The 22,838-nt window shown below is 41.8% G+C and overlaps 1 protein-coding gene across 2 annotated transcripts in view; it reads right to left on the bottom strand.

Moving 5' to 3' along the window:
* Nucleotides 1–22,838, bottom strand: part of CALN1 (calneuron 1) — a 529,462-nt gene that overhangs the window by 376,857 nt on the left and 129,767 nt on the right. For both annotated transcript variants that reach the window (XM_007485687.3, XM_007485689.3), the window contains one exon: nt 19,487–19,611. In XM_007485687.3, the coding sequence (XP_007485749.1) occupies nt 19,487–19,611 (125 nt within the window). The remainder of the gene's footprint in view (nt 1–19,486; nt 19,612–22,838) is intronic.

Here is a 22,838-nt window from a genome sequence, read left to right as displayed (position 1 = left end):
TGAGAGAAAAGCCTTGATGTGTTCATTTCCTGGCATTAACATTAACCTGCCAGGGGATGTGGCCTGTCTCAGGTCTTTCTCTAGTACAATCTATCCTCCATTCAGCCACTAAGGTGATTTTCCTACAGTAAAAATCTGCTCATGCCATTTTCTCCTACTAAATAAACTCTAATAACTCCCTTTTGCCCCCAATAGCGAATATAAAATGCTCTGCTTTCACTCAAAACCCTTCATAACTGATCCCCTCCTACCTTTCTGGTCTTCCGACATCTTACTCCCCAAATTTATACTCTTCAATCCGATGACAGTGGCCTTCTGGTTGTTCCATGAACAAGACACTCCATCTCCCAACTACAGGCATTTCCTCGGAATGTTCTCCATGTGGAATATGTTCCCTCCTCTACTCTCCTTGGCTTCAAGTCCCCAAAACCTCTCTTTCTATAGTTAGCCTTCCCTAACTCCTCTGAATTCCACTGCCTTCCCTCTATTAATAATTTCCTATTTATATTGTTTATACCTTACTTTGCACATATTTGGTTGCATGCCTTCTCCTGCACTAGATTGTAAGTTCCTAGAGGGCAAGAATTGTCTTTTGCTTCTTTTTGTATCCCTAGCTGAGTGCCTGGTACATAGTAGGTGCTTAATAAATTATTGATTGATTAATGTGTGAAACTGACTAGATTTAGAATTAAAGGACTTGGGTTCTAAACCTGACTTTGCCACTAGCAAGCTTCTCTGGGTTCCATTTCTTAAAATGTCAAATGAGAAGTCTGGACGCTAGATCTTCTAAGGTTTTTTTCTGGTCCTAAACCTACAAGTCTTTAAAAGAAGAGAGTAATGGGAAAGAAGAGAGAAAAGAAGAGTGAGAGGAAGTGAAGAGGAAAAGAAAGGGACACAGAGAAAGAACTAAAAATCAGGGTTTACAAAGGAATGTAGAAAAGAGAAGTATGTGAACTTGTCTTCCCATTCAACTGCCTTCCTCAAAATGAGACAGAAAATCAGAAATAAAAGAGCCATTAAGAGCTAATCTCTCTCTCCTCCACTCCTCTCCTGGGCACACACGTACCAAAAGAGGTTGTAGATTCTAAGCCCCATAGATCAAACTTTATGCCCCTTCACCTTCCACCATCTGTGCCTATAAATTCCACTGTCTTAAGCTAGGCAATTGGCCCCTTGGGTGGAGAGATAGGATAAGAAGAGGATGGCCCAACAGGAATCCAAATACTCAGCCCCTCCACCTGCCCTCCCCAGCAACAGCAGCAACATAGCTTGATCTAGAAATAAACCTCTTCATTAGTGGCCCAGATGGTCTCCTTAAGCTATCCTAATTTCCTGGCAGGTAACCACCGCTTGAATGTTGTCTCTCTGCGAGTCTATTCTACAGAGACAGCCATAGCTATGTGTGGCTGTCTATTTCCATAATGGCCTGAACAATAGAGGAAGGTGGCCAGGAGCCAGGGAGAATTAGTCTTTATAGCTAAAGGCAGCTGATGGGTTTGGACGAGTGTTTGATTCCTAAGCAAAAACCCAGATCCCTCACACTGGCAAAGTAGCAACAGAAAGTCGCCGGCAGATGCTTGATCCTTTGTCCCTCTTCTGCTCTGGCCCATCTGAACCCCCATCTGGAAGACCCAACAATTATCTACAAAGGTATCTCCAGCTCCAAACTAGTTTCCAGCTTATAAACTTTTTGTTCTCTCAGGCTGAAAGAGAAGAATTTGTCAAAGGAGGCAAGACAGTACAATGGAAAGAGCAGTAGCTCTAGAATCAGAGGACCTGGGTTCAAATCCTTCCTCTAGAGCCAGCTACTTGTAACATCTTGGACATGCAATTTAGTCTTCCTCAGTTTCCTTATCTGAAGAATAAAAAAGGATTCACTAAATGACTACTAAGTTTCTTTCCAGTTCTAGATCTCTGATCCTTCCCTGAGAAGATTCCTTCCCTAAGAAGAGTTCCTCTTAGAAGCACCATAATTCCTTATGGATCTAGAAGAAACATGGAATATTTACCCTCATGTCTCACACATCAGTTTCCAAGAACTCCCATCTTTGAAGATAATCTTCCTTCAAAATCAACCTTAGTCCAAGACTCTGGGACCATAAAGGATTCCACCAGACTTGTTCTATTGGGGTAGCACTATGGCTCATTCATGAAGGAGAAAAGACTACAGCTTTGATAAACATCAACACTTGGCACATTCCACAGCAAAAGGACCACAGTCCACAAATTTATGGTATGGATCAGATAGAGAAGCATAATTACAAAATATAGTAAGATAAGAGTTCCTGTGATTCACACCTTTCTTCTGTGAGCCAAGTGAGCTCTAAATGCAATCAATCACCTATCAATATATATAGTGTTGAAATGGGAAAAAAAGAGGGCAGTAACTCCAGGTCTTAGAGGTGAGGCAAGAGCTTATTAATCCATAATTGACTACAGATCAGTAGAGAAAGGCAACTTTATTTTACTCTACAGTACGCTTAGCAGGAGAATGAAAATGTGTAAGTGCCAGGAGACTGAATATGACTATCCCAGTTTAAAGATGAAGTCACTAGGAGAAGGAAGACAGGAGCCCCCTCTTTCTTGCCTCCACATATAATAATAATAATAACTACTTCCTTTTCCTTCATTTTTTATTATCATGCAAAACACATTTCCATATTGGTCACTGTTGTAAGAGCACACTCATATATAACCAAAACCCCAAAATAAAATCAAAGCTACACTGATGTGAAAGATGACTCCAATAGTTCTTTCTCTGGAGGGGGATAACATTCCGAGTCATAAGTCCTTCAGGATTATCCCATATCATTGCATTGCTGAAAGTAGCCAAGTTTTCACAAATAATCATCATTCAATATTGTTGTTATTGAATAACACTACCTCCAATCTACCCACTCTCCCCCCCCCAGTAACTCTGTAGCTTGCTAACAAATGGAACTAAATGCAGTCCTACCTTGGTCAACAGCTAAGCAGAATAACCCCAATATTTTTCTCCAGACACTGGAGAAGAATAGAGTCCCTAAAATGAATGATTTCTTGGAAAAGCCCAAGGAAACCCCCATTCCTTGCCCCAGTGATAGCTACCCATCTCAAGTTTGTGATATGTTTCTTTCATATTATCTATGATGAGGGCAAGGTCCCCCAGGGAAAGAAGAACAGTGATTGAGTCAAGAACCAATTGAGTGTAAACGGGTCTAGGTCAAGTTTAGAAATTGGATTTCTCAGGTGTGAATGGAAGAGCAGAAATCAAAGACTGAACTAAGGGTAAGTCAAATAAAATGATGAAATTGGATTTCTTAGATGCAGGAGTGGTGGTTCAGTTTGGGAATGATGGTATTAAATAAAGGGATGGTGAAATTCAGAAAATGGCAACAAGGCGGACATTTGTCCAACTCAATCTCCTTCCTCAAACCTTTGGCCTTTTAGAGAATTTTATGCTCCTACTCTGTACTGACATATTAAGATGGTCACAAGTTTGATCTTCCATATCCTCAGACTCAACTTATCCATGAAGGTAAAACAGGTTTAGACAAAAGTAACCTTTGTTACAATAGGAAACATGCCTCAAAAATCCTAAAGAACCTAGTTTTCTCATATAAATGGTACCAAGTGTATTACTACTACTACTATTATTACAGCTACTACTACTGCTACTATTGCTATTGCTATTACTATTACCACTGTTAATACTGCTACTACTAACAGCAACAACAACAAAAATAATACTGCCCTTACACAAAGACTTAGTTACTATTAATGTTATTATTACTGTTAATGCTGCTACTATGACTAATAATAATAATATTGCTCCTAGGCAACACTCTCAGACTATAGTGCAGAAAATATGCTGAATAGCATTTGGTAAAGGAAATTCCCCACCAAAAACTCCTTATACCAAAAAAAAATTGCAGTAATAATAATTAATAGTATTTCAATTTAAGAGGTTTAACACTATGTGTAATAGACCCAACTTCTGAATGGGCCAAGGGAGTCAGTAGCCTGCAATAATCCAACTTATGGTTTTAGTAACTCACAGGATAAGAGTATATTTTCCTCATTAATATCCACATTTCCATTCTGAAGGTATCAGAAATAAGTCCATTGCCTTTTTCATCATGGTGATAAAGCTTTTCTCTTAAGGTCTTCTTACTCATATTTTCCCCTAGATTTTTTTTTAATTAAAACCCTTACCTTCTGTCTTGGGAGTCAATACTGTGTATTGACTCCAAGGCAGAAGAGTGGTAAGGGCTAGGCAATGGGGGTCAAGTGACTTGCCCAGGGGCACACAGCTGGGAAGTGTGTGAGGTCAGATTTGAACCTAGGACCTCCCATCTCTAGGCCTGGCTCTCAATCCACTGAGCTACCCAGCTGCCCCCTCCCCTAGATTTTTAAGAGCAAGAATGCCTTTAGATCTACCACATATCATGGACCAGAAAAATTCATTAAAATGGTTTGCTTCAAGGGGCAGCTAGGTGGCTCAATGGAGTTCTCAATTGAAGTTCTTTACAAAGTGTTTTCCTCATAATCCTGTGCTTAACCAACACTGTGGACCACAGAGCTTCCTTGTCAAAAAGAAGGAGACTTCAACTTGGAGGAGAGACAAGTGAATATCATGGCAACCTTCTAGGATCTGAAGGGTTGTTTGGGGGAAGAGGAATTCATTTTGTCCTGCTTGGCCTCAAGTGGCATAACCAAGAACAGTGCGGGTAAGTCAAAAAGAGACCAATTTAGTCTCAAGGTCAGAAAAAAATGTTCCTAATAGTGATTTTTTTTTAATTTACTGAAAATGGAATTGACTACATCGGAAGACAGCAGATGCTCCTTCACTGATGGCCTTTAAGCAAAGACTCCATGAAGGTTGGGAGGTTTTAAAGAGGGAATTTTCAACTTGTTATGAGTTAGACTAGATGTTTTCTGAGATTTTCTGTCTGTAAATACTAGGAAATGTCACCACAAGAAGACCTAAGCTCTGATACATGGAGGGTTATAAAAAGCTTCAAAGGTGGGCTATGCCATGTCTTCCTAAACTTTGCTGAAGTCATAGCCATCCTCAAGGTCAGATTGCCTTTGAGTTCTACTTTGCAAAGGAGTCCTACAAAATACAGGAGGTCCCCAGCCAAGGATATTCATGTCATCCTCCAAATATCACTTTAGTCAGACAGAAGAGCCATAGAAATAAAACCCAGATGGTCCAGGCTACTCAGATTCAATGGACTCATTTCAATGAAGGATGGACCAACAAAACCAAAGGCTCCAGCATCTCCACCTGCTGTAGACTACTCATTCTTCTCTCCTTCAGCTGTGCCAGTCTTTCATGGCTAAGAGTTTAGACACCCATTCCCTGCTCCCCAACAACACAGTCACATCAAACTCCTACCCATCAATGAGTCCTGGGGCAATGGATTGTGCAGGCTTTACAGAAACCTACTGTCAGTCTTCCAGCTCCACCATAAGCCCTGCCTGCAGCATTGGGTCCATTAACACTGGCTGGAGTCTTAGATCTTCCAGGGAAGCATGAAAACAAAATTGCTTCATATCTTAACCAGATGGCATTGGAGGAACCCTTGGGGCTTTGGGGATAGAGCACACAACTAGGAAACTGGGAAAGTAAGCTCAACAGAAAACTATAGAAACCCAAGTTGGAGATTCATCTGACCTTGCCAAGAAGCTGAAGAATACACAAACCGTCTTAAGGTTTCAGATCAAGAGAAACGGGGACTCTAGAGTATTTTAAACTGTCAGTGCCTCCTTCAAGAGATCAAAATTCAGCTATCCACTATGTGCCAGGCACTGTCCAGCACAAGTACTGGAGTCTTGTCAATAGAGTCTTATCAGCTGACCTCATGGTTCTAGCCTACTCTTCCCAACCACCATCCCCCATCTCACATTATTAGCCCAAGGAAATATGAATATGTTTGGATAGATGGGATTTGCTTAAAAGCACTACTCATTGCTGGAAAGTTCTAGAATATAAAGCATACAAAACTCCAAAAATGTTTCCCAATCAAAGCTGTCTTTGTGGCATGTAAGAGGTATCCTTGAATACATAATGCACACAAGACCAATGTCCTGCTTTGGTTTCCCTTTACTGCTCCATGGCCCTGTTGATTGTTCCAAAGAGAAAATGGGGGCCTGGGACCCAGTGTCTCCAAGCCCCTTCCTCTCTCCCTCCTCTGTGACTTTATCATAGAGATCTAGAGCTAGAAAGGGTCTCAAAGGCTTTCTCATCTAACCCTTTCATTTTGCAGATGAGGAAACTGAGATTCATGAGGTTAAGTCCAATCAAGATGACCGGCTTCCTATTTCCCATATACAGCATTCCATTTCCCCTCTTGGCACTTCCCATGTCTAGGACAAGCACTCTTCTCTCTATCCTCCACCTCACAGAAACCCTAGTTTCTTTCCAAGTTCAGTAGAAATGCCAGCTTTCAGAAGAAGCCTTTCCTGATGTTCCCAGATACTAGAAGCCTCCTTCTCACAATCACTTCTAGTTTTTCAATGTCATCGCAAAACTCCAAAATCTATTTTCTCTCTCTTTTTTATGTACCTACATATGACATGTAGTCTCCACCTCTCCTCTACCAATCCCTTAATAGACCATAAGCTGCTTGAGGGAAGCATCTAGCTGGAATAATACATACATCACTAGGCCTGGAATCATGAAGAACTGAATTCAAAGCCAGCCTCAGTTGCTTACTTGTTGTGTGACTCTGAGCAAGTCATTTAACCTTGTCTGCCTCAATTCCCTTATCTATAAAATGGAGATCCTAATAAGAATATGAGAATAAAATTATGAGGCTCATTTGAAATCATTTGTAATGCACACTGCTCTGTATAATGCTAGCTATTTTTATTATTATCTTTGGATTTCCAGTGCCTAGGATACAGTAGGCAATTAATAAATGCTTATCAAACTTGTAAAACCCAGTGGAATTGTTCAATGGCTACAGGGGGCTGGGAGGTTAGGGGGAAGGAGGGGAGGGAAAGAACATGAATCATAACCATGGAAAAATATTCTAAATTAATTAATTAAATAAAATTTTTCAATTAAAAAATAAAATAAAATAAATGCTTGTCAATTACTTGATTGATTAGGAATGAAAGGGCTCTGGTTCGTCTGAGATGGAGGGAGCTCATTTCATCAAGGGGAAGAATCCCCTTAACCTGTCTCAGGAAGGCCATTCCTTTGGCCTCAGAATAAATGAAGGCGTCTCCCAGGGCCTCTCTGAGTCTTTGACACCTAGTCCAAGCCATCTGCAGAGAGAGTAAGTGGAGGCAATCTTTCAACATATAGTTTCATACAATAGTATCCCTCTTCAAGGAAAGAGATGCTGAGAACAAATGTTTATATCCCTCCGCTGATTCGGACTGAGAGTGCACAGAAAATGACTTTCTCTTGGCTATGAGAAGCCAGGTGGTATAGTGGACAGCGAGCTAATCTTACAACCAGAAAGACCCAGCCATGACTTTGGCCAAGTCAGGGTCAATTGCTCTCAGTCAATTGCAATCTCTCTAAGATTAAGAGTTGCAGAGAGGGCACTGACCTGCCTCAGTTGAAAGAGTTTCCTCACCTGGGAGTTCTCAGTATCAATGAACTCAAAGATCTCGTCTCTTTTCCTATGGAGAGGCAGTTTGAGACTCCAGAGGAGAAAACCATAAGTAATGGCGTTTTTTTGTTGTTTTTTGTTTTTTGTTCCAAAAACACAATTCTTTAAGACAAGTCATGGCCCAGGTATTATGTAATCTTTCCCTCATCCGCAACCTTGCTGGGATCACAGAATGCCTGGAAGGCCTTTGAGGTGCACAGGTTTGATTTCCTTCCCAGGAGAGGAGAGCTCAGATGCCTGAGCCTCCTCTTCAGGCAACAGTTGTGAGGATCTCCTCTTACTATAAGAATATTTTTGCTTCCTTCTGATCCTGCATTGACAGAGCCCATGTGGGCGAGTGACTCAAACAGGCAAGTATAATGTGCCTTCGGATTTTTAGAATCAAAACCATCTTCAGTGGGGGAGAAGCAAAGTGAAGGCAAGGGTTGACTTTAAAAGGAAATTCTGGGCCCACTAAGGTACAGGTGGGCTGGAGTGCTCAGGATTGCATACAGAACAACAGCCAAATCCAATGATTTGCTGTAGGGCTTTGCCCTCGCTCCTCTGAGCTCAGATTCAGAAAATACTTTCATGTTTCCAAGACAGCTTTATTGCATACATCAGGGAAATGGGACATCCAATGTTATCCCCATTTTATAGCTAGCTTGCCCAATGTCTCCTAGCTAGCAAAGCCAGAGATTGAACCCAGATCACCAATCTCCAAAGCCATTATTCTCTCCTCCATAGCACACTACCAAAGGGACTCAATTGGGCTTCGTATCTTAAGTCAGACCTTATTTAGAGCTTTAAAAACAGGCAGCAGAGGCAGCTAGGTGGCTCAGTGGATTGAGAGTCAGACCTAGAGACAGGGGTGCTGGGTTCAAATCTACACTCTGTCATTTTCTAGCTATGTGACTGGGCAAGTCATTAAACCTCCATTGCCTAGCCCTTGCCACTATCCTTGCCTTGGAACCAATACTTAGTCTCAATTCCAAGAAAGAAAGGCTTTAAAAAATAAAATAAAAATAGACAGCAGCCCACTAAAAGATTTATTAAGCAACCCAATTCCCAACCAGCCCTCCAGGATCATCATCATCATTTCATCAACCAAAAAATACACAAGCTCCTTTCCAGTAAGGGTTTAGTAAATATGTGTTATATGACTGATTGAATAACTGACATTTATATGCTGCTTTTAGTTTTTCTAAATGCTTTTCACTTATTACTTCCTTTGATCCTCAACAATCCTATGAGTTAAGAACTATGTGTATCCATGACCCCATTTTACAGATGAGGAAACTGAGGCCAAGAGAGGAAAGCTAAGATTTTCCCATGGTCACACAACTAGTAAATGTCTGAGAGGGGAGTTGAAAACAAGTCTTCCTCATGCCAATTTCAAGGGTCCATCCTCTGAGCCACCTGACCTCATTATAAGAACTTTACAGGCATTAAAGGTTTATCTGGTGTTCTAAGACCAACTCTTTTGTAGGATAATAGATTGAGGGATCTCAGGGAAGGGAATTCAGAGGCCATGTGGTCCAGCTCCTTCACTTTAAAGATGAGGAAATCGATGCCAAAAAGATAGTAAGAATTAGAAGCCCTTTGCCTCTTTCTGTTGTGTCTAGGGTGCCTGCTCCCACCAAAACTTTCTTCTGTGACTGGGACAGAAAGAGAAGTATGGAGGATGGTGGTGAAGCATGGAAAATAGGTTCAGATGAGGACATGGGTACCAAAGAGGAGAAGATACTCCCTGAACCAAGAGTGGACTTTTTAGTTTTGGCATCAGAAGATCCAGTTTGCATATTTACTTCTTGTATGATTTGGGGCAAGCAACTTAATCTCTCTAGGTCTCAGCTTTCTCAACGGTAAAAATGAGAGGATTTTCCTAGATGAACTCTCAGGTCCCTTCCAGCTCAAGAGAGGAGAGAGAAACCAGGGGAGAGTGAAAGAGACAAATTAGCTACACCAAGTACATTATAATGGCCAGAACAGTGTCTTCTGCAGGGATGATTAGGACAATGACAGGGAGAGATAGCCCTGGACTGAGAGCAGTTTGTCAGACTCCCAAACTCTATCATCAGCCTCTGGAGCCCTTTACACCCACACTAGGCCTGGGGAATGATTCAATCTACAATAAAAGAATCCTGTCAACCATCTATTCTATGACTCCTTCCCTCCCTCCCTCAATAGGAAATCTGGAGGAACTAGGGCTGTGATTCCAATCTCCTTCCCACCCTCTTCTACCCTCTGAAGATTAGTTTACCAATAAATTTTCATTTATGGAAAGCCCAGCCCTTTTACTGTCCAGTGATGGATGGTTTTTCCTTAGGAACACAAGATTGTAGATTCAGAAGGGGCCTTAGAGGCCATCTAGGAGGTCACACACACACACACACACACACACACACCCCCCTTTAAAAAAAGAAGCCAAGAGAGCCAAGTGGCCACCCAGGCCAGAATTCTATCACTTATTTTAAGGTCCACATACAGGATCAGCCTTGAGGATCATTGGAATAGATGGCATTGCAGGATGCCAGGAAAGACCCATCTGTTCCCCACATTTCCCGTGACAAGGCTTTCAATCAATAAACATTTATTAAGTATCTACTATGTGCTGGCACTGTGCTAGGTAACTGGGGACTCAAAGAAAGGGAAAAAAGATGGACCCTCACCCTCAAGAAACTTAGAGAACTAATGGGAAAGACAACATGGCAATAGAAGTGAAAAGCAGGGGGTAGGGATCAGGGGTGATGAAGTCCTGAAGCTGACTGAAATGAAGAGATTTACCCTGTCAACCCTGTTTCCCAATCAATACCAGACACCCTCCTTAAATGAGAGATTTGGGAGGCACTCTCTAATCACCACCGTCCACCCTCTCCAATAAGCATGCTAGCTAATAAACTTATTTCTAATTTCTTCAAATATTCAGAATCTTCAAAAACAACAAGGGGTTGTTCTAGAACAAGTGCTCTAGGCAACATTTCTTTGTATCTCCAAAAGATAGCCCAAAGATATCCCTCTAGCTACACATTCAATAAATATTTGTTGAATGAATGGATGCATGAATTCATGATTGATTGAATGAATGGATAGATGGATGGATGGATGGATGGATGGATGGATGGATGGATGGATGGATGGATGGATGGATACATGGCCCTTTGCAGTTTTCTTTTTTAATTCGGTTGGTCATCAGCTTTAGAGCTAGAACAAAAATTCTGGAAAACATTCAAGTAAACTCAACATTTTATAGATGAGAAAACTGAGGTACCAAGAAGGGTTATTCAAGGTTAATACATCAATATCAAGGATCTATGATTTCATAAGTGGGAGAACCTGCTTCCACCTGAGATTAGACTGATCTTAATGAATGATTTTTAATGGATTAACCTTACTCAAAGTAAGCAGCAGAGCCAGCATCTGAACCCAGATTTTCGTAGTCTAGGTGCATGCCATTTCCATAATACCAAAGTTACCAACTGTCTACTGTCTACACTGTATAACTTCCCATCACTTCCTTCTTCGTGGGTCCCACAATATTATTAAAGGGGGAAAGTGATCAAGAAAAACCTTTGCAGAAGGGATCATTACTTAAAATGGATCAGGACGTTTCCCCAAAGGGTCAGTCTGTTTTGAGTCATGTCAGGAAGACGTGACTGGTTCCTCGCTTTCCCTCTTCACTATAGATAACTAGAGATGGACCATTTGCCTCATCTCACCCCACCAACTATGGGGATGAGAACATCCATTCATTAGTAATGGATGTATATCAATTGGGTACCATCCTGTAGTTTTAGGCCACAGTGGCCTCCACAGGGCACTAACACAAGAAGATGGAATCATAAATAATACGTTCTCATCCATCCACAAAATAGAAACTAACTCCACATGCCACATAGTCTCTTTTTCCTGGAGATAAAGTCTACATTCAATAAAACCTAATCCCTTAAGGGCAGGGGTTGCCATTTTTGTCTTTGTAGCCTCACTACTTAACACAGGGCTAGTCACATTTTTAAGAGCCTGTATCCATGACCTGATTATTGTAGGGATCTCTCAAAGAGGAAACATCCTCTTCCAATAGAGATTGCTACTTTCTCTGCAGCTTAGTCTTAAAGAATTATCTGGCTGAGGACTTAAGGGACTTGCTCAAGGGTCATTCAGCCAATATGTCAGAAGGAGGACTTAAACTCAGGATGTCTTCAATCCAAGGCAAGTCTTCTATCACAGGATCCTAGGATCATAGATTTAAGATCTAAGGAGACTTCGAGCTCCAAACCCCCTCCTTTTATAGATGAAGTCTATAAGGGAAGTTAGTTGCCATGACCACAGACACAAAGGTCACAAGTAACAGAGGCAGAATTTGAACTCAGGTCTTCTATGTTTAGGGCAGGAGTTCATTATCTGGGGTCCATGTTAGGAGGTCCATGAATTTATTTAGATGGGAAAAATCCCATCTTTGTTTTCACTAACCTCTAACTAATGTTGAGCATCTTTGTCAAATGCATTTGTAGGCAACAAAACCTTACTCTGAGGAGGGGTCCATAGCGATCACCAGACTGCCAAAGGATGCCATTCTACCAAACAAATACCCCTACTTTAGAGTCAGTGACTTTTTCCCCCTATGGTGCAGTTTGCCCCATTAATTCACCCCATTAATCTCCCTCTCTGCCTGGCACACAGTAGGCAGTTTTTAAAATAAATCCTTGTTGGCTTAAAGGGCTACCAGGAAGCAGCAAGCCCAGGAGGGGCTGAAACAAGACTGCTCAGAGAGATCCTAAGCAGCTGAAGGCCCTGAAACTTTAACTTCTCCAAAAGCTGAAAAACACAATCATCTGAGGCTGATTCAGCCCAATCTGTTTCCTAAACCTGCCCAGCTGATTCCTTGTGCCTGCCAAGGTTTGAGCCCAGAAGGCACATGCTCAGATGGGCTCGCTCAGGACCTTTTGCACACAGGATGAGGCATAGAATGAAGCAGGATCAGGACTGCAACTTAATGTGTGGCCCCTGTTAGAAGATGATAATGACGAGGATAATGATAATAAAATAAGCCTCCATCTTACAAGTCAGAAACAAATGGCCTGTTTCCAGGAGGAGAGCGTCGAACATTCAGCTGATGGATGAGCTGGAGAGATTTCTCCCAGGGAGGTGACTCCAAAAAGCAGCCCTGAGGCATGAGGAGGGTTTGCAGCCCTGACTAAATCCAATTAAGCAGGTTGAATCCCGGCTCCATGGCCACCAATTGCTTCAGATGCTGTTCGGACAGCTCCCTGCTACTGATTCATCATCCTGTCCTGGGCATCTCTCACCTGTTCCCAAATGGCACATTCTGGACCCCGGTGTGATTACTTCTGTGCATCAGGCTAGGTCACAGCCTCTACCTTATGCCCAGGCACAAATGCCAAGCTGGGCAGGGAGCTGACTGTCTTGTTCAGAAGCTGGTGTGGCAAAGGTCCAGAGGACATTCGAGTCCCCCTCTCCTCCTATGTACGTATTAGAAGAGAGTGTTCACCTGGCAAAGATCAGAGTCACAAGTTGGGAACTAGAAGGCTTCTCAGCGGTTATTTACTCCAACTTCTTCATTTTGTAGCTGAGGAAATTGAAACCAAGAAAGAGATAGTCTCTGGATGGGTGGCACAGTGGATGGCATGCTAGACCTCATATACTTATTAGCTGTGTGACCCTGGGCCAATCACCTAACTCTGCCTCAGTTTCCTCATCTGGAAAATAAGCTGGAGAAGGAAATGGCAAACCACTCCAGTAAAGAAAACCCCAAATGGGCTCATGAAGAGTAAGACAAGATTAGAATAACTGAATAATAAGACAGGCAAGTCTGCAGTTTTTAATATGCTCCATCCACATTCTGACTGATACACAGTGGTGTGTCTAGAGTGAGCGCCACTATGGCAGAGTGGAAGAGACCAACTTTGGGATGTGAATAATCTGAGCTCAAGTCCTCTCTCTGCCTCATACTGGCTATGTGACTTTGGGCAAGTCACCAGCTCCCAGCAACCCAAGCAATGGTCAAAGGCTAGAAGTTACACACCCATTGGTCAGTCATGATATTAACATTCCCAGGTTCTCTGTGCCCAATACGTACTTCATTCATGTTTGTTGACTTTCCTCATTTATAAAAGAAGAAAGTTATTCTCTGAGCTCCTTTTTGGCTCTAAGATTCCAGGAACTCAGCACAACGCTTGTGTACACAGATGATGCTTCCCAGATGTTTCCCCCTCTGTAAAATGAGGGGTTGGACCAGATGACTTCAAGGTCCTATTCAGCTCTAGAGCTACTACAGCATGATGGTCTCCCTGGTCATTATCACTCAATGTCCTTTGTATAATAGAAGCTTAATCCATTTCCCTAACTATATAGCAGAGGGACACAGCTTGGTTCTAGCACACAACCAGATACAGCCCTCCCCCAGGAAGGTATAATTTATTCCTATACAGTGACTTGAGCACTGCCTGTCCAGATCTCAATGCCAAGTGTAGAGCCCAGAGCAGTACCAGGGCAGAGGGTAGACAAGGTCAGGCTGGCAGGGTCTTTAGAATGATTGCTTCTAGGATTCAGAGCCAAAGGAGACTCAGCAGATCCAAAGTTGAGGTAAGTTCCATTCACCATTTCTGTGGTCTTTCCCACATCCCTTCTTTTGAAAGACTGAGAAACTGAGGGAGTCTCAGAGGACCAGTTCTAGGCAAGAGTGGAGCCTGATCTAACAATCTTGCTGTGCCCTACATCTATTCCCAGCTCAGGTTTTCTTCTATTTGTTGGTCCTTCATGCCAAAGCCATTGAGATGGTGGTTCCTTCCATCTTTTTTTTGGTCCCTTCCATCTTGCTGCTATGTAACCAGACCTTGCCCATTCACTAAGAAATCCTGATCTCTCCTAAGATTCTTTTGGCCTAAGCTTGGACCCCTGCCCTTCACCCCAGGACACCAGAGAAATTGATTGGTCTTTTAGAAGGGAAAAAATCTTTGTTAGCTACAAGGGGAAGGGTTAAAGTAAAACAACTTAGCATAGAGTTGAGGCACAGGAATCTTGTTCTAAAATACCCTTGAACTAGGAGATTTTTACTAAGCCATCAAGGCCTATTCCCATCTAACTAGTATCTCAACTGGCACATTGTTTTCCCAATCTATTCTTCCATCCCTCCTTCCAAATCCAGTGGCTCTGTAGAAAATTAATATTGAATAGGGATGTTTTTTGTGAAATAATTTTCTCTTTAGCCCTACCCCACCCCCAAAATCATCTGATTCTAAGCTGAAGCTACAAATAGTTTCTCCCAAAGGCTATGAAAATGGATTGGGTGTTCCCTTTTGTTGAGATCTTTGTTGAGGATAACAGCATTTGGGATAGGGTCAAGAAACCACGTGGTCCACTTGAAAGATTAAATTAAGACAGCAAGCTCTAGCTACCGTGCACCAAGCAGCCATATTGACTCCATCATGTGGTGGAGAGGAAAGGTCTTCTTGGCCTCCTTAAGATCACCTCTTCCTGTGATGAAGTAATGAGGGAGGATTTGGGTCTCAGTGACAATTTTCTAAACAGAAATGTCCTGGGAGAGGACTGAGGGTGATGTCACAAGAGGTATATTGACCTGTGCCACAGGAACTCTCTCTCTTTTCCTGCTCAGGCTCCTTGGTGTCCTTTCGAATTATGGAGGGAATCTACTGGTTTGTTTAGATTTTCTTGAGCAGCCGATTAATAAACTAACTGAAAAATTAAGAAATATTGTCTTAAGAATTTCCATCATTACAGCCTCTCAGATTCCAGCCAGGTATCCTTTCTTCCCCTTTCACCAAATCCAGGCCTTCTTACTGCTTCTCACAATCAACACTCCTATTTATCTCCATGTCTTCAACCTCGCTATCTCCCATGCCTAGAATGTATATCTTTCTTAACCCAAAGCTTGAGTTCCTTCAAGATCCAGCCAAGGGTCACCATCTACATGAGACCATTCCTGATCACCCTCCAGATATTAGAGGCTCCCTCCCTCCCCCCAAATTACTTTGTATTTATTTTATGTGTATCAATATACATACATATATATGTATATATAGTCTCCTCTGATAGGCTATAAGCGCCCCAAGATCAGGAATTGTTTCATTTTTGTCCTTGTATCCCCATCCCAGAGTTCAACACATGGCACATAGTAATAAATACTTACTGAACTGATTGATTAGGGGAAGATACTATATCCCCCACGGCTGATATATATACTTGACTAGACTATCAACAACTAGGTTCAATGAAACATCTCTTGCTTGTCTCCCTCCCCACTTCCAACTATGCCTCCTTCCCAATCTCACTGAGATGAGTCATCTATCATCCTCTCCCTACAAAGAAGTGGTCCCATCCTGGGATCTCCTGTTTCAGTTTGACACCCTGCTAGTACTTTATTTTATTTTATTTTTATTTTTTGGTGGGGATATGATTGGGGATTTTCACTTTATTTTTTAAACATTATTTTATTTGATCATTTCCAAACATTATTCATTGGAAACAAAAATCATTTTCTTTTCCTCCCCCCCCACCACCTCTCCCACAGCCGACGTGGAATTCCACTGGGTATCACATGAGTCCTTGATTCGAACCCATTTCCATGTTGTTGGTATTTGCATTAGAGTGTTCATTTAAAGTCTCTCCTCAGTCATATCCCCTCAACCCCTGTAGTCAAGCAGTTGCTTTTCCTCGGTGTTTTTACTCCCACAGTTTATCCTCTGCTTTTGGGTAGTGTTTTTTAGATCCCTGCAGATTGTTCAGGGACATTGCATTGACATCAATGGAGAAGTCCATTACATTTGATTGTACCACAGTGTATCAGTCTCTGTGTACAATGTTCTCCTGGTTCTGCTCCTTTCGCTCTGCATCACTTCCTAGAGGTTGTTCCAGTCTCCATGGAATTCCTCCACTTTATTATTCCTTTTAGCACAATAGTATTCCATCACCAACATATACCACAACTTGTTCAGCCATTCCCCAGTCGAAGGGCATCCACTCATTTTCCAATTTTTGGCCACCACAAAGAGTGCAGCTATGAATATTCTTGTACAAGTCTTTTTCCTTATTATCTCTTTGGGGTACAAACCCACCTGCTAGTACCTTAGCCAGTGAATGATAACAGAGATTATCTCCACCATAATAGAGATCAGAGAGGCCAAAGAAAATAGCCAGGTTCTTCTCTCAGATTTGGCACACAAAATGGAGAAAACACCTACCTGGAATAGACCTCAGAGGACATCTGGTCTAATCTCCTTCATTTCACAGATAAAGAAACTGAAGCCCAGAGAGGTACAAGGACTAAGTTTATAAGATCACTCATCCAGGTAGTTAAGTATCGCAGATGTGATCTGAAACCTGAACCTCTCATTCCTGAACCAACTTTCTTTCCACCATGCCACAAGGCATGGACTGGTCCAAACTACTGCAGAAGTCTTCAAAATCTGGCCAAGAAGTCTCCTCTTAAAAGATCTTCTGAAACAAACTAAGCACAAAAACTACCTGCATGAGCAAGGCCCATCATCACAGAGTCAAAGAGCCTCTCCCAACCCAAGAGATAAAAAGACTTATCTCTACAACAAAAAAATCTGTTTCCCATCCGCTTTTCCCCAAATATTTTAGCAAACAAAGGCTACAGCAACCAGTCTTCTTACAGCTTTCCCCTGACATCCTTTCCTATTACATGAACTTCACATCCCTATGCTGCTTGGCATGGCACTCTCACTGTGGGGATAACTTTCTCCACCCTACCATCTGGGGGAGATAACTTTGAGTGTCCTGGATTTGTACACATGCATAACACATTAGATTGGACCATTAAACTTACCAGCATTAGGACCATCTGCAATGATTCTAATTTCTCATCTCTAGAGCCTCAACTGAGCCCTTGTTGTAAAACATGGTGATGATGGAAGGTATTAGGGAAAGATGATTTGGACCCAGGAGCATTTTCATTTTAGGGGATTTGGATAAGCTCCCTGGTGCCATGAATATTCTATTCATCAATACAGGAGAACCTCAGGTTGTAGAACAGGGATTCTGAACCTGAGACCCATGAATAGATTTCAGGTAGTCCATAAATTTTAATGCAGTGAAAATTTACATCCTTATTTCCCCTAATCTCTCATTGAAATTTAGCATTGCAATTACTTAAAAAATATTATTCTGAGAATGGATCCCTAGGCTTTGCCAGACTACCAAAGATCCATGACACAAAGAAAACTGAAGAACTAGAAGATCTAGTTGAATCTTCCCTTTTCTCCTTAAAAGAGGCCTCTCACCTCAGAAAGTCAACAAAGTATAGTAGATGAAATGTGACCTTTAAGTCAAGAGAACCTGAGTTTAAATTCCTGCCTTTGGCACTTACAATGTGACTATGGGCAAGTTATCTGAACTCTCTGAGCCTCAGTTTCTTCCTCGGCAAAATGGAGAGGTGGAGTTTGAACAACAACAAAATGCCGCAAAATGATGATGACCAAATTTGGTATCAAAGAAGAAAAATGTCTCTCTCAAACTCATTGAAGAAGTAGGGAACTATGAATATGGAACACTGCATGTGAGGGATGTAAAAAGTTTTAGATGTGTTGGGTTTTTTTTTGGACTCTAGGGATAGGAACAAATATGTTGGTAAAAGTAGGAGATATAAAAAGAAATCAACACAAAAGGAATATGTTAGACTAGCTGATTTCTAATATCTCTTCTAGCCATGGATCTATGATTTCATTATCCTCACTAACTGGAAGATCAATTACTCTTGAGGGCCTGATGAGTAACCTAAACTCTTAAGGTCATAGAGAGGAGAGCCCAAGCAGAAGCATTGACCCTATAAATCCTGGAGACATTGCCCAAAAGTTTAGGATTAAAGAAATTGGCCAACATGTTTCATAGTTATCGTCCCATTCCTATGTAGGATGCCCAATCATCCTGCTTTCAAGATTGCTCCCTTCTCTTGCTAGAATTGAATGACTATGGAACCATGAGATCAGGGGATCCTAGACCTAGGAGATCTAGGGCTGGAAATGATTTTAGAGGCTATGGGATTATAGGTTTAAAACCCATAGGGACTTTAGAGGCCATCCACTACAATTTTGAGGAAATTGAGGTGCAAAGAGAGCAAGTGAGTTGTCCATGGTCATTCAGTTGTAGGTAGTAGAACTAGGATTTGAAGCCACATCATAGAATCATATATTGAGAGTTGGAAGGTGCCATATAGGCTATCAAGTCTGACCCTACCACCCCATTTTACAGACAGTACTATGACACCCAGAGGGGAAATGATTTGTCTCAGGTCACACAGGTGGTAAATAGCAGATCTGAGAGTTCAACCAACACTCTCTGACTCCAAAGTTAGCCATTTTTCCACTATACACACCTAATTTACAGTTGAAGGTCGTCAACTTATTTCCTATTTCCAAATTCACTTAGAAATGGCTTCAGAGAAACCCGGGTCTTGGACAGGCATCAAAGCCACAAGCCAAGAGGCAGCCATCACCATTATCTAGCCCTCCTCTGCAGCTGGTATGGACCATAAAAGACAATTTGGAAACAAAGCAGCTCATCAGACCATAAGAAACACAAAACATGGGAGAGAGGCCCTTGAGTGGGCCAGGGACTAGCAGAGACATTTTCCTTAGAGATAAAATTCATTAGCCATAAGTGTTCATTAATTTATTGTTGAAGTGAGTTTTCTACCTGGTAATGGGTCAGCCAGGCCCAAATAGAGAAGGGATATCTGAAATTTTTATTCTGATCTTTTTATTTCCCTATTTACCACCCCCAGCTTCAATCATAACTTCTAATACCTTCAATCCCCCACTAAGCCACCAAGAGCTAAGACTATTCTCCTCCAGCTGCCTGTCCAGGATGTTGAATCCCCTCAAATGGGGCATTTCTCTTACCGTCCAATTCCTCCACCGAGATGTTAGCAAGCTGCTCACTATCACTGCCAGCAGAGAGGGAGCGGTTCAGGTAATTCCCCTTATACAATAAGCCAGCTGTCACATGATGGAACGGCATCTTCTCCCTGCTCAAAAGAGATGGGGGAAAGGGAAAAAGCATCATTTGATCCCTCTCTTTAGTTATATAAACATTTATGGAATGTCTGAGGGCAGGGACAATTTCATTTTTGTTCTTTGTTTCTCCAGCTTAAAACAACGCCTAGCACATGATACACCCTTAATAAATGCTTATTGATTAACTAATTTTCTCCCTCTTTGCTCCATGAGAGCAATGACTATTTAATTTTTGTCTCTGCATCCCCAGAACCCAGCACAATACCTGGTTTGGTGACATTGATTAAAAGTCTTAAAGGATCATATGATCATTGATATAGAATTGAAAGAGACCTTAGACATGATCTATTCCAGTCTCCTCATCTTACAGATAGAGGAAATTGAGAAGACCTAGATTAGTGGGCTAAATGACTTACCCCACCATCACCCAGGTAGTAAGTATTATTCAAATGCAAAACTTATTACTCCAGAGGCAGCTCTCTTTCCATAACACTCTCCTACCTCTGTTTCCTCATAGACACAATGAAAAAACAGGCTGACATTATTATCTCTAAGGTCCCCTCTGGCTCTGAATCCTAGAATGCTAGCAAGCACCACCATGTTTTTCATATAATGGCTACTAGGATTGGACAATTCCACAGGGAATGTCAGAAAAAAGCCTTGAATAGAAAGAACACTGTCTAAGCTGCCTTAGTTTCTAGCCCTGTCTTCTCCTCTCTTAGTCCCTCCATTTTCTTCATTTTTCTCTTAAAAAAAAGAATCATTCCCTTTCTATAAGAGACTGGGGATTTCTTGCTTTTAGAACAGATCCATAATTTCTTGAAATTGTCTTCCTTTGTCTTGAATGATCTTAGTTCTCCTTTCATCTCTGACCAGGATTTAGTCACAATCCCAGAATCTTGGATGTAGAAGGAATCTCAGAGGTCATCTAATCCAATTCCTACACAAATAATAAATTCGATAGTACAATATTCCCAAATCTGATCATTTACTTTAGTAATAATGACTGTTATTAACAACAATAATAGCTATAATAAAGAACATTAATATAGAGCCTGCTATGTACCAGACACTGTGTTACGCACATTTAAAATCTTATCTCTAGATGACAAAGTACAGGTCAAGCCCCAGATGTACTCTCCAAATACTTCCCTCCAAACAGCTTTAAAATGATGCCTCAAATCAAATTTTGGAGCCACAGTTAACAAAAGGTCAGAAGGGAACATCTTCTAGCTTTAGTAAAGTAAGTCCACAGGAAAATAGTGTCAGAGTGGGTGCAAGCCTGGAGCATAACAGGAACACCAAGGATGAACTTTGAGGAGTCTGTAACAGTGACAACAGCTTTGGGAACTCTCAGCCCATAAATGGTAAAAAGGTTAGACAACTGGTCAGAAAGTGATTACCAGGGACCCTTTTCTGGCACTGGGTATGGCTGGTACTGATTGACAACTCTAATTCCCTTAAGTAGTGCTAGGTCACAGTTCCTTGATGGAGAGAAGCACTTGTGATTAGTGACAAGGGAGTAAAGAACTGGTTCAAAATTCCAAGGTCAAGAATGGCACTAGTACTTGTGGCTACAGGGGAATAAGAGTGCTTCCTGGGTAAAGTCCAGAGTATAGACCAGAAGAGTAGTGATCTCCCAGGATCACACCACCTTAGAAACACAGAAAACTTACTGACCCCTAGAACTAGCTCTGAAAACATCAGGATAATAAAGCCTAAACCCCAGATGAGCAGAGTCCAACTATAACATAAAGCTCAAAGTCAAGAAATACATTGAGGGAAAAAAATTTAACCATAAAAATCTACTAGAGTGCCATGGATGACCAGGATATAAACTTAAAAGAAGATACCAATGTGAAAACAGCTTCAAGCAAAACCTTAAAGAAAAATGCTAATTGGACCAAAGGCTAGTCAGAATTCCTGGAAGAATTAAAGAAAGAGCTAAGAATAGAAGAGTTTAAAAATGGAGGAAAGGAATAAGAGTGATCCAAGGAACTTATGAAAATAGAACAGTCTGGTAAAAAGAGGCACAAAAAAACCCTATAGGAAATATCACCTTAAAAAATAAAATTAGCCTAATGATAAATGAGGCACAAAAATTCAAAGAAGAGAAAGAATTCTTTTAAAAACAGAATAAGCCAAAAGGAAAAGGAGATACAATATTTCATTGAAGGAAAAAAGCTCCTTAAAAAGCAAAATTGACCAAATTGGGGGGAGGGAAGAGAGGTATAAAAGCTCAGTGAAGAAAATAGTTCTTAAAAAATAAGAATTGAGACTTCCGGTTAAGATGGCGGCTTAGAGAAAGCTAAAGCTCAGATCTCCTGAAAACCCTTCCCGACCGATCTCAAACGATAAGCTCCTAAGGCGCCGAAATTCAAAACGATCAACAGCACAGACCCTGGGAACCCTCCTCCTGGACCTGGACCCGGTTCAAAAGGTACGGCTCCCCTTAAAAGCCAGAACCCGAGATCCCTAGGACCTCAGGGGTAGGAGCGCAGAGTCCAAGGCTCCCGGAAGCCGCAGCCCGGCCGGGCTCAGAGAGCAGAACCCTCAGGGACTTCTACCGTCCCGGTGAAAGTTACTGCCTGGGGCTTCCGCTGCAGAGAGCTGGTCGAAACAACAGCAACTCTCAGGGCGGGCAAGACAGCCTCACAGGCTGGATCCTGCTATCCAAGTCGCAGTGAAAGTCCTTGCCCTAGAGCTTGGGAAAGCTGCAGCCCATCCCCCCGCAGGCCTACGAAACAGCCTCACGGCCAGCGATTCTGAAGGCAACTTCCTGAAAGCGAGCTAGGGGGAGAGTGTGGCCTCGTGGTCTGACCCTTCCATTCCAGTTCCAGTGAGGCATATTCAGTTTAACCCAGGGAAAGCTCATAGAACCAACATCTGCCCAGGACTAAAGCCTCGGATCACCAGAGATAAGAAAAGCTAATCCTCCACATTCAGAAATGGCAAACTCCACAGAACCACAGAAGCCCCAAAATACCAAGAAAAATAAGAAGAAAGGGGCGACTTTGGACACATTCTATGGAGCCAAAATACAAAATACAGAGCAGACAGAAGATAATATAAAAGAAAATGCTCCAAAACCTTCCAAAGGAAATGGAAACTCTCCACAAACCTATGAAGAATTTGAATCAGAAAAGACCAAAAAGATGGAAGCCTTCTGGGAGGAAAAGTTGGAAATAATGCAAAAGAAATTCACGCATCTACAAAACCAGTTTGACCAAACTGTAAA

Source organism: Monodelphis domestica, chromosome 2 (assembly GCF_027887165.1).
Source record: "Monodelphis domestica isolate mMonDom1 chromosome 2, mMonDom1.pri, whole genome shotgun sequence".
NCBI classification, from domain to species: Eukaryota; Metazoa; Chordata; class Mammalia; order Didelphimorphia; family Didelphidae; genus Monodelphis; species Monodelphis domestica.
Note: the sequence above shows the minus strand (reverse complement) of the source record. Positions and strands in the feature narration are given on the sequence as shown.